This window comes from Embiotoca jacksoni, unplaced genomic scaffold (assembly GCF_022577435.1).
Source record: "Embiotoca jacksoni isolate LCO1_2020_lvr unplaced genomic scaffold, fEmbJac1.0.p SCAF_12, whole genome shotgun sequence".
NCBI lineage: Eukaryota > Metazoa > Chordata > Actinopteri > Embiotocidae > Embiotoca > Embiotoca jacksoni.
Genome location: NW_027185252.1, coordinates 12,366,622 through 12,381,881, shown reverse-complemented (window position 1 = coordinate 12,381,881; position 15,260 = coordinate 12,366,622). Strand labels below are relative to the sequence as shown.

The 15,260-nt window shown below is 40.4% G+C and overlaps 1 protein-coding gene across 1 annotated transcript; it reads left to right on the top strand.

The window, feature by feature from the left end:
* Window positions 1–569: 569 nt before the first annotated feature.
* On the top strand, window positions 570–15,191 carry col9a1b (collagen, type IX, alpha 1b). The gene is made up of 32 exons (XM_069144874.1): window positions 570–703; window positions 1,148–1,210; window positions 1,313–1,348; window positions 1,450–1,512; window positions 2,506–2,559; window positions 2,912–2,947; window positions 3,052–3,075; window positions 3,188–3,241; window positions 4,333–4,386; window positions 4,607–4,639; window positions 4,720–4,776; window positions 4,877–4,930; window positions 6,427–6,480; window positions 6,595–6,648; window positions 6,816–6,869; window positions 6,954–7,007; window positions 7,131–7,184; window positions 7,280–7,333; window positions 7,464–7,517; window positions 8,419–8,463; window positions 8,557–8,610; window positions 8,699–8,752; window positions 8,868–8,921; window positions 9,646–9,717; window positions 9,908–9,943; window positions 10,071–10,115; window positions 10,223–10,255; window positions 10,368–10,514; window positions 12,134–12,188; window positions 13,123–13,311; window positions 13,415–13,492; window positions 13,991–15,191. Exons 1-32 carry the CDS (start codon window positions 629–631, stop codon window positions 14,185–14,187), a joined length of 2,040 nt encoding a protein of 679 aa, XP_069000975.1. The 5' UTR covers window positions 570–628; the 3' UTR covers window positions 14,188–15,191.
* The last annotated feature ends 69 nt before the right edge of the window (window positions 15,192–15,260 follow it).

The following is a 15,260-nucleotide window of genomic DNA, read 5'->3' as shown; positions in this document are numbered from 1 at the left end:
GATGTGACGCGAGCCCAGACAGAAGCGTGTTATGACCTCCCAGCCAGGACATCGGTAAGAAGGAACATAACACAATCATCTTTAATCTGTACTTTGAAGATTTCAGGCCACAAGTTAAAAATATGAAATACTGGTTTAGCTAAAGAAGCTCGAGTTGCTGTAATGGAGAGGAAAATCAAATCAGACAGCATTCATGTCTTGCGCGTAAAAGTAATCCAAAATGTGTGCGAGAGGACAAGTTCGAGGCCAAAATTGGATCTTTGTGTCCTAATATAGTCGTTTCCTTAAGCCATTTTTGATAATTAAAGCTATTTAAATAGTTTAAACCAAAAACTAGTTCGTATAAAATCATTTTGGGTCACGGGAGAAGTTAAATAACCCGCTGATGCTGCCTATTGGTGGTCTCCGCAGTGTGGCCCCTCCCCGTGGTGTCCCCCTACAAACCCTCCAATCCCTTCCTATAACCAGTCATTGTATGAATATACATGAGCCCCCTGATAGCTATTGGACCTCGGACGGTCTAGATAGCAGAAGCGGATTCAGTTGGGTTGTTTTGCTTGAGGCTCCTGCAACCCAACAAATCCCAGAAAAGGACTACCACTTTTACCTTTCCTGCACGTGGGAGATCATGGCTGGGGCCCCAAGCGCTAGAGGGCCAATTCTGGTGCTGCTCCTGCAGCTCGTCCTTATTTGCTCCTCTCAAGTAAGACTTATAATGTTTCTCTTTCTCTGTTCTCTCTCTTTGTGTGTGTGTGTAGACTGATGTGGCAGAGGTGCAGGTGAGTGTTCTGTGGGTGCTTCTGCCAAATAATAAGATAAAACCTGCAGCTGTGGTGAGAGGCTGGGAATGTTTTATTCAGTAAATTTCTTACACATCTGGAGAAAAAAACAAGTAACATGTCAACTTTTGTCTGATGTTTTCTTTTTAAACTTTTTCCTTTTCAATGTGCAGTCAAATGCTGATGAATTTGAAGCAGAAATAGTTTAGAGGCTGTAAGCTATTTCGGTCTTCCACACACAGTGTTGCCTTCGAGGAGTGTACAATCAGGCTGTGCACCTGCTCTCTCTTTTTCTTATTAGAAGAGGGTTGTTTTGAGAAGTTTAAGGAGATATTTTTTTCTTATTACAATATTATTATTTTACACAGAGGAGCCAAGGAACCCCTGGCCCCCCTGGACCTGCAGGTGTACCAGGAATTGATGGCATTGCTGTAAGTCCTTTCAGCTCTGCAACATTGTCTATAATGTTCCAGATAGTTTGCAAATAGTTCATCATTTCCTTCGCTATAAACACTGAATCGCTGTTGTTTCAGGGTGAAAGGGGAGAGGATGGCGAGGACGGTCCAACTGTAACTATTACATTTCATGAAAACTTTAAATGATGTATTGGATTGGTTTTCATTGTAGTTCTTTTCAGTGAATTGTGTGTATGTGGAACCTTTGTTTTCAGGGACCTAATGGAGATGCAGGTAAACCCGGCTCCTCTGGACTACCTGGAATTCCTGGAAATGACGTGAGCACTCTATCTTTAATATATTATATGTTGGCTGCATTGTGGGCTGTGAAGAGGTCAACATGCACTCTTTAAACCTGCAAAGGGGGTGGAACCACAAAGTGTGACCCTCCCACCCGTATCGGTTATTTGCACAAACGAGTCTTGCAGAGTGACCAATGAAATTGCAGATGAAGTGGGAGATCTTGGGGACATGTGTGCAAAAATGTGAGGAATTTCTTAAACAGGATGAACAGATCCAAATGTCCTTTGTAAGAGGGCAAACCAGGGTCTGAGTGAAATTAACTTTGGCTCCTTTCAAAGTGTAAAGGCAGGTTAGGAAAACATTACACTGGTGTTGATGATAAAGATAATTGTAGATAATTTTAGTTAATCTTAAAGGTTTATGTATTTAAAATCAGCTCACTTAAATTCGAATTTAAATGTATAAGGAATTGTTTTATGCTTTATGATTCACTGCCTGTATACACCGTACACCTACAAGGATCCTGAAAACAATAGGAGCCTTGTTGGCCGGCCTCTGTTGGTATCTCCCGTTGAGAATTCTCAAAACAGTGAGGAATGATTTCTTTCAGTGCACTTGTTTGAAATGAGCCGGAGGAATGTGGCTCTGCTTTGGTTTGTAGTCTGAGAGTTTTGCCCTCTGCCTCGGTGCTGACTTTTTCTGTGTGCTTGTTAAGTTGAACACACTCCTGTGGATGTCATGGCATGTTCAGAATAAGACCTGATGAAGACATACTGAAATACTTTAGAGGAGTGGGTTAAAGTCCAGTTAATCCCATTCATGCATGCGGAGGATCACTCCCACACGTGAGTCATTGTGTTATGATGACGTCATTTGGGATTTTTGAATATCCACAAAAGCATCGCCGGCTGAGGTAGTGGGTGTAAACCTGCGCACATCTTTTCAAAATATCGAACATATCTAGGTGTGAATAGATGCTTCAAAATTTGTTTAATGTATTAATTTAGCTGAATGTCTCTTCTCTGCAGGGTTTGACGGGCCCCATTGGAGATCTTGGGCCTGACGGTCCCCCTGGACAGAAAGTGAGTGACTAATGAGCTGCTGCTTTTCTGCTTCAGAGACTGTCAGTGAAATGGTGCCAAGCTGCTGTCCAGTCTTTTGGCATGGCAGCAGGAGCCGCAGTGCATAAACCAATTCCTCATGACAAATGAGACTTAATCCTGCAAGTCTTGTGTGTAATCTCCGTGGGGCATGAAGCCCCAACATCGGTCCTCATTAAGCTAAACATTGCTGGGTCAAGTGTGCCCAGCTCAGTCATGTGATGAGCTGGAGGAATGTTAATGCGGACCGTCTGCAGGCTCACACAGCTCAATTTGACCTGAAAAGAGTATTTCAGTATGTGATGTATCTAATATGTTTATCTGCATTGTTTAGGGGGAACCTGGTACAACTGGACCTCGTGGACTACCTGTGAGTAGCATTTCCTCTCTAAAACTGCCAGTCCGAGGATCAGATCAAAATCACATTCTTATTTCTTTACATCACACTGAGTCGTGCTCTATGTGTCTCTTTAGGGTGTTGGGCCAGATGGATCCCCTGTAAGTATCACAGGTTATACTGTAATTTATAATATTTGGTACCATTTTTTTTAAATTTTTTTTTTTAAATCCAAGTAGTGATAATAACAATGATTACCTGAACTGTGAACAGGGACCACTGGGGCCCGGAGGACTTCCGGGTGAAGTGGGAAAAGTTGGATCACCTGTGAGTAGAGACAGAGAAACTGACTCGTGTTTTATATGAGGTCTACAGGCTAGAAAATACACTGCAGCGTCAAACACTACGAGCATGAGCAGTGAAGTGGTGGTGAGCTACCATGACAGATCACGCGTGTTTATCTTCATGTGCTGGTGATGATAACCAAAATGTGAAAATCACTCCAAGAGGAAGTGACAAGGTAAAGGTGAAGCTGCTTTCATTGGATGGATTAGTGGCATCACTGAAACCTATTTACAGATTCTTTAAAGCATCCTCCTCCTATGATTCATGTAAACAAGACCCATCTGTACTTTATACCACTATACTGTGTAATGCAGTGTCAACGAATTGAAAGAGGTGTGATGCACGATACTTCAAAATAGTGACAGAACACACACATTCACTATGCATCACACACTGATTATATAATCAAAAAGTACATTTTCCTGTCAAATTGAATTCAGCTTTTTGATACATTTTAAGTAAAAAAAATAAAAAATAAATAAAGCCTCAAGAATCAACACAAAATATTAAAAAAAATAATCATGTCATCAGATTAAATTATCAGAGAGGTTATTTTTTTTATTAGGATTTTATATCCCATAATTTACATGTGTATTATAGTTAGGACTTGTTCTTACAACAGTTTTGCCTTTTGGCTATGGCTGTCAGTGTCATACCAGTGATTATGAATATACAGGTATAGTTACAGTCTGGTTCTAGCATTTTTCACCATATTGATAAATGTCAGCGTTTCTCAAAAATATTTAAATAAGCATCATATGAAGCTATTCATTAAAAATACACCTTACAGCCAAAGTAGAAATAATCAATTCAAATTCCCCTGAATGACTGTTTGCACATAGAAGTGAGCCTGCTACGCTGATGAACCTAGATAGATAGCTTTCGTGTGGCCCAGAGATAAACACTGAAAATCACATTGTAAGTGGGTAATGTATGATTTCATTTATTGATTAGCAGTACACTTGAACCTCCAATATAAATATTATTTTACTCTCATCTCTTTTGTCTCATACTTACACAGTGCATTCATCTTCCTTGAGTAGGTTTTGACACCCTCATGTCTCTTCCCACAGGGGTCCATGGGTGTGAGAGGGCCACAGGGACCTCTGGGACCGACAGGGACCAGAGTAAGCTTCATTTGGCATCTGACATGATTTGCAAATGATTACATGTGACTTCAAATTCTATGAAGGAGGTAGTATGATGCAAGCCTGTCATTTCTTTGGCCTTATAGTGATGCCAATGCTGCACGCTGCTGTCCTTCTTTTAGTGTTTTACAAGTTCCTCTAATCCATCATGATAACATGCAGTATAAAAATGTTAACTTGTATTTTCTCTCCATTTCAGGGTGCAGCTGGAATGCTTGGCAATACCGAACTGGTAACGCATTGTTTTCTGAATTTTAGGAATACGTTTTCTCTTCTGCAGGGATGCTTTCTGACTTTTAGTTTGTTGTTTAGTGTCCAAACTCGTGTCCACCGGGGACTTCTGGACATCCTGGGCTTCCTGGCATGAAGGTGAATAGAAAAAGTGTTTTGTGTTGCTGTAAACTTACGTCAGTGTCCCACAACACAGTGTGTTTAACTGGTCCTCCTTTCATTCTCTGAATGTTTTCAGGGCCACAAAGGTGTAAAAGGTGAAGCAGGGGAACCTGGGAAACAAGGGCACAAGGTAAATTACATTTAGGGAGAAAGTACTGTTTGCTATTATATGAATTGGTACAAACACTGCATACAGTTAATGTATACTCCTAAAACTGCATAAACAAGGACCTAAATACATGAATGTCCTCAATGACTGCCACAAGGTTCCACATCAGAAGAAAATATGCATGACTTCAACTTAAAAAGGGGTATTCCCGACACCATTGAGACAAGTGTTATTCGTGCTGCTCTATTTGGAGAAAAAGTGATACAAGCCTCTGTGTAATTCCTCAGACTCCTTGTGATGCACGGACGATGATTTATTTGAAATGATGTTCAAGCACAACTACCCTCTCCCTATAATGTGCCCATGGACTATATAAATGGAAATGAGTCTGGGCCTATCTCCCTTTACCCCCTCCCCCGGCTGGGATATGATTTACTGTCAGTCTGCGCTCCGTCCCTGAGAATGATTTTCTCCTTGACTGGAGGTTTAGTCTGAGGAGCCTTTTGCCTGCCTTCCATTCACAAATTCACAAATATGAATATATTTACAGTTAAACATTATAACAATAACCTGATGTTGGTTTAAGAGGAATATTTCAAGATAGGGAAAAGGAATATACAAAAAACATGCAGAGCTTCTCTTTGTTTTTTGAATTACATTAGTACATGTGATATTAGATGTGTTTAGCACTGATCTTTTATTCATGATAGTGTCCTGTTATGCCAGACTTCATAAAACACACACACTAATTTTTCCTTTACTTATATATCTGTGAAAATAAGATGGTTTTTACAATTTTTTTTTTTCATCAAACCGCAAAAATTCAAAGCCTTTCTGTTCATGATTCACTGGTTTGGCTGACTTTCATCTTTCTCTGTTTGAAGAGAGAAAACATTGTCCCAACAAAGGAATATGAATTCTGAATGTTTCATCAGCCCTTTGAAAAAATGTTGTTCTCATTTCCCTCCTGTTCTGTGCGATAAACAACAGCCGACCTGTTTTCCTGCATTTATTTCTGTTTAGTATGTCATATTTTACTATCATCTATGAATTGTTTAAATGTCTAAAAGACATATTTAATAGAAGAAATGATCTTTTTTAACAGCAGAAAATGTTCACAGCCAGAGACCAGAGTCACCATCTATCCTAATGGAAATGCTTTGTCGTGTCTCCCCCAGAGACGGCACAGAAATTATTTGTAATTTGCAAGGCTGGAGAACGGTTATTTGGAATTAAATACTTGTCTGCTTTTGCCCTCTTGCAATCCATTTAAAAGTGGATATTAAACACATTTCAGAACGGATGACTCATTTTTTAATTAACACACAGCGATAAGAACAGCATCCATTTTATTTTTTTCTGCCAAAGAGAGGTGCTGACGGGATGCCAGTCTCACCATGTGTGAGGATGTGGCCTCAATATTACTGTGTAATGTGGTTAAATCTGCTGTTTAGTGTTTCTACTTATTAACTTTATGCTGTTTTTCTACTGACGTTCTTTCCTTTTCATTCCCTCAGGGTGAGGAGGGGTACCAGGGCAGTCTAGGGGAGGTCGGCTCTCAAGGACCAACGGTTAGATACAGTACTTATTACATGATATTGGAGTTTTACACTTTGTTCTTCATTGTGTCGGGTTCCCTTCTTTCTGCTCACTGAGGCACCTGCTGGATCTGTTTGTCATTTCAGGGACCTCAGGGAATTCGTGGAGCCACAGGAATGATGGGCCCCAAGGGAGAGATGGTAGGTGATTCTACGGTTTTTAAGCCCGCGTTACCTTTCACATACATCATGCTCTTCCTGAATTACTCACACATACAGGGTGAATTACATCAATAATTAGCGACTGTTACTTTGAATCCTTTGAACAGATTATACTAATAATTAACACTTATGTTGTTCTCTGGCAGGGCACTCGAGGTCATGATGGAGATCCAGGTCCCCAGGGTGTCGCAGGGGCAACTGTAAGCTCATCCTTCAATAGAAAAAGCAGTTCTTTAGGAAATGGGACCTGTGTGAGTCGTATGTAATTGAGTGCATTGTTTCAGGGAGATCTAGGCCAGAGAGGCGTAATGGGCGAGCCTGGGCCTAATGGTGAAACGGTCAGTACCTCATTCTCATGGACATAAACAGTTTCAAATGTAAAAAAATAATAAAAAGAGTCACTGGATATTGTTTGTAAAGGTTATATGAATGGACTAAATGTTTTGTTGCTTTGTGTTCAGGGTGTTCAAGGGACCAGAGGAATAACAGGCCTTCCAGGTCCCAAAGGAGACTCTGTGAGTGTCTGATCAATGATGACAAAGAATCCCATAACTGTCAAGACACATTCACGACAAAAAAGGAATTTTACTTTCTGATTTTTAATTACTAGGGCTTACCAGGTGTGGACGGTCGTGAGGGTATTCCTGGGATGCCTGGAGCAAAGGTAGAGCAATAATTGTACCGCTTCATACTCATAATGTTTTATTGTAATATTTTTAAAAACAGGGCTTAGCTATTTTGCTGTTTGGAGCAGAAGTAGCTTCATTTTTTTTCCATTGTCTGTTTCCCCACAGGGAGGCATTGGGAATTCGGGTGTTCCTGGAGAGGTTGGACTTCAGGGGCTTCCTGTGAGTATAACCTTTGACCCCAAACTGCCACAAATGGCTCCTGATTGGATTGGGCCTCAGTAAACTCTCCAGGAGCAGTTTCAGGGATCATAGCTCAGGCACAGTTAAATACTCAGCTCCACATTTCTACTGCAGTAACAAGGAGCACTCCGAATTTTATAGCATGAAACACTTGATATGTGTGCAGAAGACTGACATGATACCTCATGAACATGAAAGAGTCATTATGAGTGTTTGTCATTCAGAGTCATTTGGTCAATTATGTAATTTTTATGGAAAGTAGACACTGTTTAGGATGTGTTTGTTATGACAACTTGACATGAACCTAGACAACATGAACTGTCATAAACATGTCACCCTGATCTGTACCACTGTAACTGAAGTTAAAGAAATTATTCAATGACACTGACTCTGTTAGAAGTAGTTAGATTGAGGATTAAAGGTTTGGGTTTGTTAGTTAAATATCCAGAACAAAGACATCCCAAACAACGTTAACTTTGCATTTATCAAAAGGGACATAACTGACCAAATAACACATGACAGGTGTCTTGTCAAAGTAAAGTGTTAACCATATAATAAAGCTGATCTATTTTGTGTGGGTTATATTTCAAACAGATAACCAATGAATCCCACCAGTACACATACAGCAGTGATTACTGTCTTCCTATTTTCTTTTTTCTGCCTTCCTGACTGACTGTTGGCGCTTTATGAAAGAGTTGGTAAACTTCAAAATCATCACCTGATTTAAATACAGATCCACTGAACCTGCCTCCAATGTTTCTTACAGTTAGATGCATTTTAATTTAGAAATGACACTTCCTGTAAGAAATATTTCTCCTTTAATGGACCAAAATGTTATTTTTGTTTTTGTTGTAGCTCAAAATGTCTTCTCTGTTTTTAGGGTCTGCCTGGTGCACCTGGACCAAAAGGCTTGGGTGGCCTAAAGGTTGTTCCATTGACCAGTTATTAAATGTTTCTTGAATAAAAAATTTTCTTAAACTATTCAAATCCGAATGTACTTTTGATTGTTTCTTCACAGGGAGACAGTGGTCAGGACGGCCTCCCTGGAACAATGGGATCCACTGGAAAACCAGTAAGTACGAGCAGAACATGTCGAAACATTGATCTTTTTTTTTGTCACTTCTTTTGTGTCACGGTCTCATTTTATTGTCACACCGCAGGGAGAGCGAGGAGAACAAGGAGAGTTGGGACCTGTTGGACCCATCGGGGAGCCTGTGAGTATTTTTTTCTTGCTGAATTTCTGTTGACTTTGTTTTGTTCATATGTCAGTTTCAAAACCTAACCTTTGATTTTCTTTACTTTCTCAACATTTTCTCCTCATCCCTGCAGGGAGACGTTGGGGAGCGAGGTCCGTTAGGTCCGGCTGGCAAACCAGGACCCCGGGTGAGTTATGAACACATGAGTGAAGAGGACAATTTAATTAAATTTTAATTTCTTTTATATTTATCCATGCCTTTATTTTGAAAATATATTCCTTTTTAGCCCCTGTAAAAGCCAATGTGTTAACCAACAATTGTTAGAAGTAATAAACAGAAAACCTTGTGGAGAATACATCCACGGGGAAAGGCACCAAACATCAATTACCACTTGTTTTATTTTGATGCTCTGAAATGAAAGAAGCTAAAATGAGTGAAGCTTCAGAGTCTCTGGTCCTGGCTGTTGTCTGACTGGAATGTCTCAGAGAATAGACCGAGCTGGGATCTCACATGAGGTCTATTTTCACAGTAAGGGGAGACGAAGCAGGGACTGAAAGAGCTCTCTGTTCTCCTGGCATTCCTCAGACAGTCTGTCAGTGATCAAAGGCAGAGTGGCACACACAAACATGCCGGAGAGAATAACTATCAATGCTAAGCTTTTAAAAAAAAAAAAGAAGAAAAAAAAAGAAAAGTTAATTATGAGCACAGCATGTGGACGTCTAATTCACAACATATTTTAACTCGTGTTTCAACGAGTTATTTACTAAAACTGTTCCTATTTGACCTGTTTCAGCACTGGATTTATGAAATCGCCTCAGAGTAATTATCTTGTCTTCTAAAGGCTCCTCAACATTTCAACCCTGCTTATACTCACGAGATATGCATGTGTTTTTTTTTTTTTTTTTTTACAGGGATCCAAAGGTGACCCTGGTCTTTCTGGTCTCCCAGGCCCTCCTGGCCTGCCTGGGGTGAAAGGAGAGCGGGTAAGAAAACCACCACTGAAAGACCTTCTCACATTTAGGACAATTATCTTATGAAGTAAGAATGAGATTAATGCTCAGCAACAAACAGCTGATTAGCTCCCTCTAGTGTAGACAAAAGAAATACACTTCTGAATTCTGCAGGTCATCATGAAATGGTCATTTAGTCACATTTGGATTTTGTTAATTCCAGGGAGAACGTGGAGAAACAGGACCCAAAGCAGAGCAGGTGTGAAACTCTGATTCTAAAGATGAATTCTTGCTTAATATTAAAATACTACATACATATTACATATTAAAATACAATAACAGGTAGGTTTCTTTGCATAAATGATTTACACATTGTGTTTTCTTAGGGAGAACAAGGTGACGAGGGAAATCCTGGAGACAAAGGAGATGTTGTAAGTTGTTAAACTAAGTAATATTTTCACTTATTTGAACTGTTCAGCCTCACTAGACTAAATTTACTGATGTTTCCATCCTCTGTGTTTTATCAATGGTGTCATAGGGTGAGGCAGGAGAACCTGGGTCGAAGGGAGAGGTGAGTTCAGACACATTATTTTAGCAGCTCTGTTTTCCTGTTGTGTCAAACCAGTAAGAAAGTGCTGCAGTTTAGTAACATTTATCGGGCCTGCGACCTTTTTTCTGTTCAGACTGGTAACCCTGGTGAGGCTGGCAGAAGAGGTCCCGAGGGAAGTCGAGGCCAACCTGGCATTGAAGGGCCGCCTGGCACACCTGGACCACGGGGCATGCAGGGGAACAGGGGTGCACCTGGAGTCAGAGGGTCCCAGGGTCCTGCGGTAAGTCAGAGAGAAAGAAACGTACAGAGAAAGTGGGACAGAATAAGAAAGAAAAAAGCCGAGTCACCAAAACTCTGAAGCCTGAGACTTACTTCTCTCTTCCCACTTCTTTCGAATATGATGAAATGTTGTCTACTTCCTGTGTCATAAATGCACCACGTGTTTATTTACACAGCACTTTAAAAAAAAAAAAAAAAAAACCTGTTGTGCTTCACAACAAAGACAAATGGAAATAAAAGAAGTGCAGTTGGGCTATGGGATGATTTATTGTATTTCTACTTAAGAGCACTTCAACTTTTGTGAGACGACATAATTTGGTTGTATAGTCGACAGTAATAAGTTAGAGACATGAAGTACATCATAAATTTCATATTGATGGAGCATTAAAATGAGGCTCGAATGAGCAAGGACGTCTCATTTTGTTAAACGCCGGTAGCTTCAACGACTTCCGCCCCCACATTTCTGTACGTGTTTCCATGTTGATTTTCTTGTTTATTAATGGGATATACATGTTTATTCGATCCGATCGGGAGTGGTCACTTGGGACACATGTGGAGAAGCATGATAGTGGTAGGGATCACCTGGGACGCATGTTAATTCCAGGTGGCTCACTGTTGGTAGTTTTGTTTATATTAAAATCACAAAAATGACAACAACGATTTTGCTATTGTACAGTAAACATTTTAACAACAAATCCCACATTCTGCACAACTTTCCTTTTACTGTATTTTCACATCAAAATTCGGACTTTTTAATTGTATTGGAATATAAACCTCACCAGCTGCCAGTTGATGGACAAAAAAAAGCCATGATGGTATTTTGAGCTTAAACCTCCTCTGTCACTCCCGTCAAGTTAATTTTTTTTCTGACTGATATCTTTTATATCCAATTCTGAATAAACCTACCTGTGTTCTGCACAGTTAACATTTCAAGTATAACTTTCAAACAAATTCACAGTCTGCTCCTATTAACTCCCATCTACTCATCGACTTATCCTTCCAACTTTTCGCTTGTTATGGTCAAATCTCAAGAAATTACTTATTTTTACTCGTGCATCTTGCCTGAACTTTACAGAACATGAAAAAAAAAAAGGCCCAGTAGAGTGCTTCTCCCTTCCCACTTTTATCTTTACCATTGCGATGGCCTTCATATATATTTACTCGTGCAAATAAACTTAAATACACAAATATTTGAAGTACCAGGGAATAACAGCAGACTCCAAAAACAAGATGCTGTGGAAATGTTGTTTTACTGAGATTTTAAAGTTTTTGCATCCACCAAATGCTTCAGTTTATATGAGCCATCCCCACTTGCCCCAGGCACGCACGCACTTTGACATCTCTGTAGAGGAGGCAAGTGAAAAGAATGTTTCCTTATCAAGATCAGTAAAATCCAAACTCAAACTCAACACTTGTGTTGTTGTTTTCAGGAGAGCAGCCTCCCTTTAGCTTTAACATAGTGCACTTTGAGTTTATTAAACCCAAGTAATCCCAAAATTCAAAGCAAGTCAGTAAATTAGGAGGAGCTCTGATTTTCAAATGATAACACTGGTTTGGAGTATTTACGTAAATGTTTTAGACACGGTCATGAAATCTGTTAAGTCCTCTTTTTTCTTGCAGGGTAAAGAGCCGAGTGATCAGCACATCAAACAAGTTTGCATGCGAGTCATGCAAGGTAAGAAAATTCAGGCCTTTGACCCCATTTATCATTCCCTTGAGCCTCATTTCGTGGCTTTAATATTTCCCAGAATGCCTCAATGCACAAGCACACACAGAGCCGCCCCTCCATTGTCTCATTGATCTGGGTGGTTGCTGAGTACTCTGAAGTTCAAAAAGGCAAGGCCTCATAACCAAAACATGAAATAAGCTTCAGCCTTTGTTTATTTGATGGATGAAAGATTCCTACTCCGAGCTTTAGAAATGTTTCACTGAAGTCACCACCTGTGTTCTCTTTATTCTCATCCTTTTACATCTTCACAACTCATCTCCTACACTCATTACTTTTTTATGCCCGATGTGCTGAAAAATTAATTTCACCTCCAGCAGACCTGCATTCCTCTGCTCCATGTGAAGAGTCTGCCTGGAAAGGAAACCTTTTAAAAAAAATAAATAAAAAGAGCAGTCTAGCAGCCAATGCATGAATTTTCATCAGGAGCTAAAAACTGGAATCTTAAGTGCAAAATACCATGCAGCAAGGAGTCACAGGAGATTAATATTAGATCCCTGCAGCATGAACATACATTTTCTGTCGCTGATTGCTCGAAATAAAGAGTATTATCTCTTCTCTGCTCAATTTACTGAGGTTCTATGGAAAGTGGTTGAAAAACAGGAGAGGCTTGGGGGATATCATGACCACAGTTTCACCTCGCTCAAGTGCAGTGCTTGGGATCTTCACTGTAAACACAACTACAAGAGCTGTTGGACTATCTCCCCTAGGAGAATTGCTTTGGGCTTTCAGGAATCAGTCTTCTTATGTTACGGCATGATTAACAGCAAAGTTTCGAGTCTTAAAGAGTCCCTTGAAAAACAGCTGTTTAGAAACATTCAGTGTCTTGGTGCCAGTTTTGCATCTAATGGTTCATCGTTTTCTTTCTGTTGTGCTTCAACAGAACAACTGGCTCAGTTAGCTGCTAGTTTAAGAAGGCCAGAGTCTGGCATAGCTGGCCTACCTGGAAAACCTGGACCTCCAGGGTCCCCTGGGGCTCCAGGAGACAATGGCTTCCCTGGGCACGCTGGAATGAGAGGCCTTCCAGGGCTCAAAGGGCCACCAGGACACTTGGGACAGAAAGGACCCAAAGGTAACGAAGAATGAGAGAGTGAGAGAATCAGACATGAAATAAAACGATGGCATGTCTGTCTTTGCTGCACACAAATGCCTTCCATCAATGATACATGTTACAGGTGAAATGGGAGACAGAGGGTCCAGAGGGCCAACTGTGCGAGGACCTAAAGGTCAGCCAGGACCTCCTGGACTTCCCGGTGAGTACATTTTTGCCTCTGCATGACTTAAAGGGTACGTACACCTTTTTAAAGTCTGTCTTACACATAAGGAAACACTTTCTGGTTTGTAATAATTTATCCTGTTCTTAGTTTTATATGACTGAGAACACCATCCACACTATCCTTGTTTGGTATAAAAATGTGTTAAAATGAAGCCAATATGAGGCTTCAGCAGAGTAATAAAAGAGATCTATCAAAGTTATGGTCTCTGGAGTACCTTTTCAATACAAAACAAGGAAACAAAAAGAGGAGTTTTGCCTCAAACTGCTGAAGCTTTATATCAGCTTTAGCTGTGAGGACTGTGGGTTTTGTTCCTCATCACTTGGGAAGCCTGTGTGGACAGGAAGAATGACTACAGCAAGCAAAAACTTCCATTGCGTATAAGGGCATGTAACTGTTGTAATGAGATAGACTTGAAAAATTGTGAAACTACACTTCAAACCCAGCAACTGCATGAAATGAATTTTGTGATCACAGGGGAGCCAGGCAAACCTGGCTACGGTCAGGATGGTCGGGACGGGCAGAGGGGACCTCCTGGTGTTCCTGGACAGCTCGGGGTGCCTGGGCCTCCTGGTGCAGCTGGTCCTAATGGTTACTGCGACCCATCAGCCTGCAACCTCCAGGCTGGGGCCGCCCACCAGTCTCTGGATGTGAAGGGACCTGCAGGGAACTAAGAGACACGCTGGCAGAGACAGAAAGACTGTTGGATTATCTCCCGAGACACAACATTTTCCACACTTCTCTTCCCAGGGGCTGTGGTTGACACGGTGCCTTTGATACATTAACCTGTAGTCTTGTGAGCATGTTTTGTGCCAGCCACGTCTACATCAGAAGGATCCAGCTTCTCTGAGTCATGAAACACACACAAAATATTGTGTTTTATGAGCTGCAAAAATCAAGCTTGTTGTGGTGTGTTTCCTCTACCCGAGAGATGTTTTGATGTATTCACCATTGTGCTCACATTTCTGAGATGATATGAAATGACCAAAAATGTTTGTTTATCCCACTCTCCTGAACCTCTGCCTGAATTTTCTTTTCGTGTGCTACATTTACGGTTTTCTTAAAAAAAAAAAAAAAAGCTCTTCCACTTTTGCACAGAACATCTAAAAAGAAAAAAATCATCCAAAACAAATCAGGATCAGGGTTCTGTTTGGTTAAAGTGCCTGTTTGAATTATCGTGTTCATTATGTGCTATTGTACCAAAGATAAACCTGCCGGAAACCCTTTTTAAAAATGAAATTCTACATGTCTGACTGCCTTTTCAGCCCTGCACTTCCAAATAAAAAGGAGAGAGGATGAAAATGTCATCAAGTCACACTGACTTCAGTGTGTGTTGTAAATCTGTAAAGAAAAAATGTTTGAAATGTGGTTAATTATATTTCCTACAAAACCACTTGCTGTGAGATTTTTCCCTCATTGTACAGAATGACAACAGAGTGCAACTGTGCATACATGGACATATATTTTAGGGATTCATGTAACAAATGAACAAGATAACACGTAATTTATTCTGTATACTGGTATCACTTAGGTTCTCAACACTGTGCACCAAAAATCAAACCAAAACAAGCACAGATGTCTTTCAATAATATCACCTGATCTTCTTCAGCAGATTTTCCTCTGAGCATTGAGTGCTTTTTTCCTCACTGATGTTGTGACATAATGAAAAGCTTTTAAATGGATGTTGCGGTGAGAATATTTGAAACTCTGCTTTGAAACTCAAAGAAATCACAGCTGTTTAATGTTT

Coding starts and splice junctions, on each gene's coding strand:
- col9a1b (XM_069144874.1), top strand. CDS start 629: ATGGCTGGGGCCCCAAGCGCTAGAGGGCCAATTCTGGTGCTGCTCCTG. Junction 9,944..10,070: donor CAGGACCCAAAGCAGAGCAG/GTGTGAAACTCT, acceptor GTGTTTTCTTAG/GGAGAACAAGGTGACGAGGG. Junction 12,189..13,122: donor TTGCATGCGAGTCATGCAAG/GTAAGAAAATTC, acceptor GTGCTTCAACAG/AACAACTGGCTCAGTTAGCT.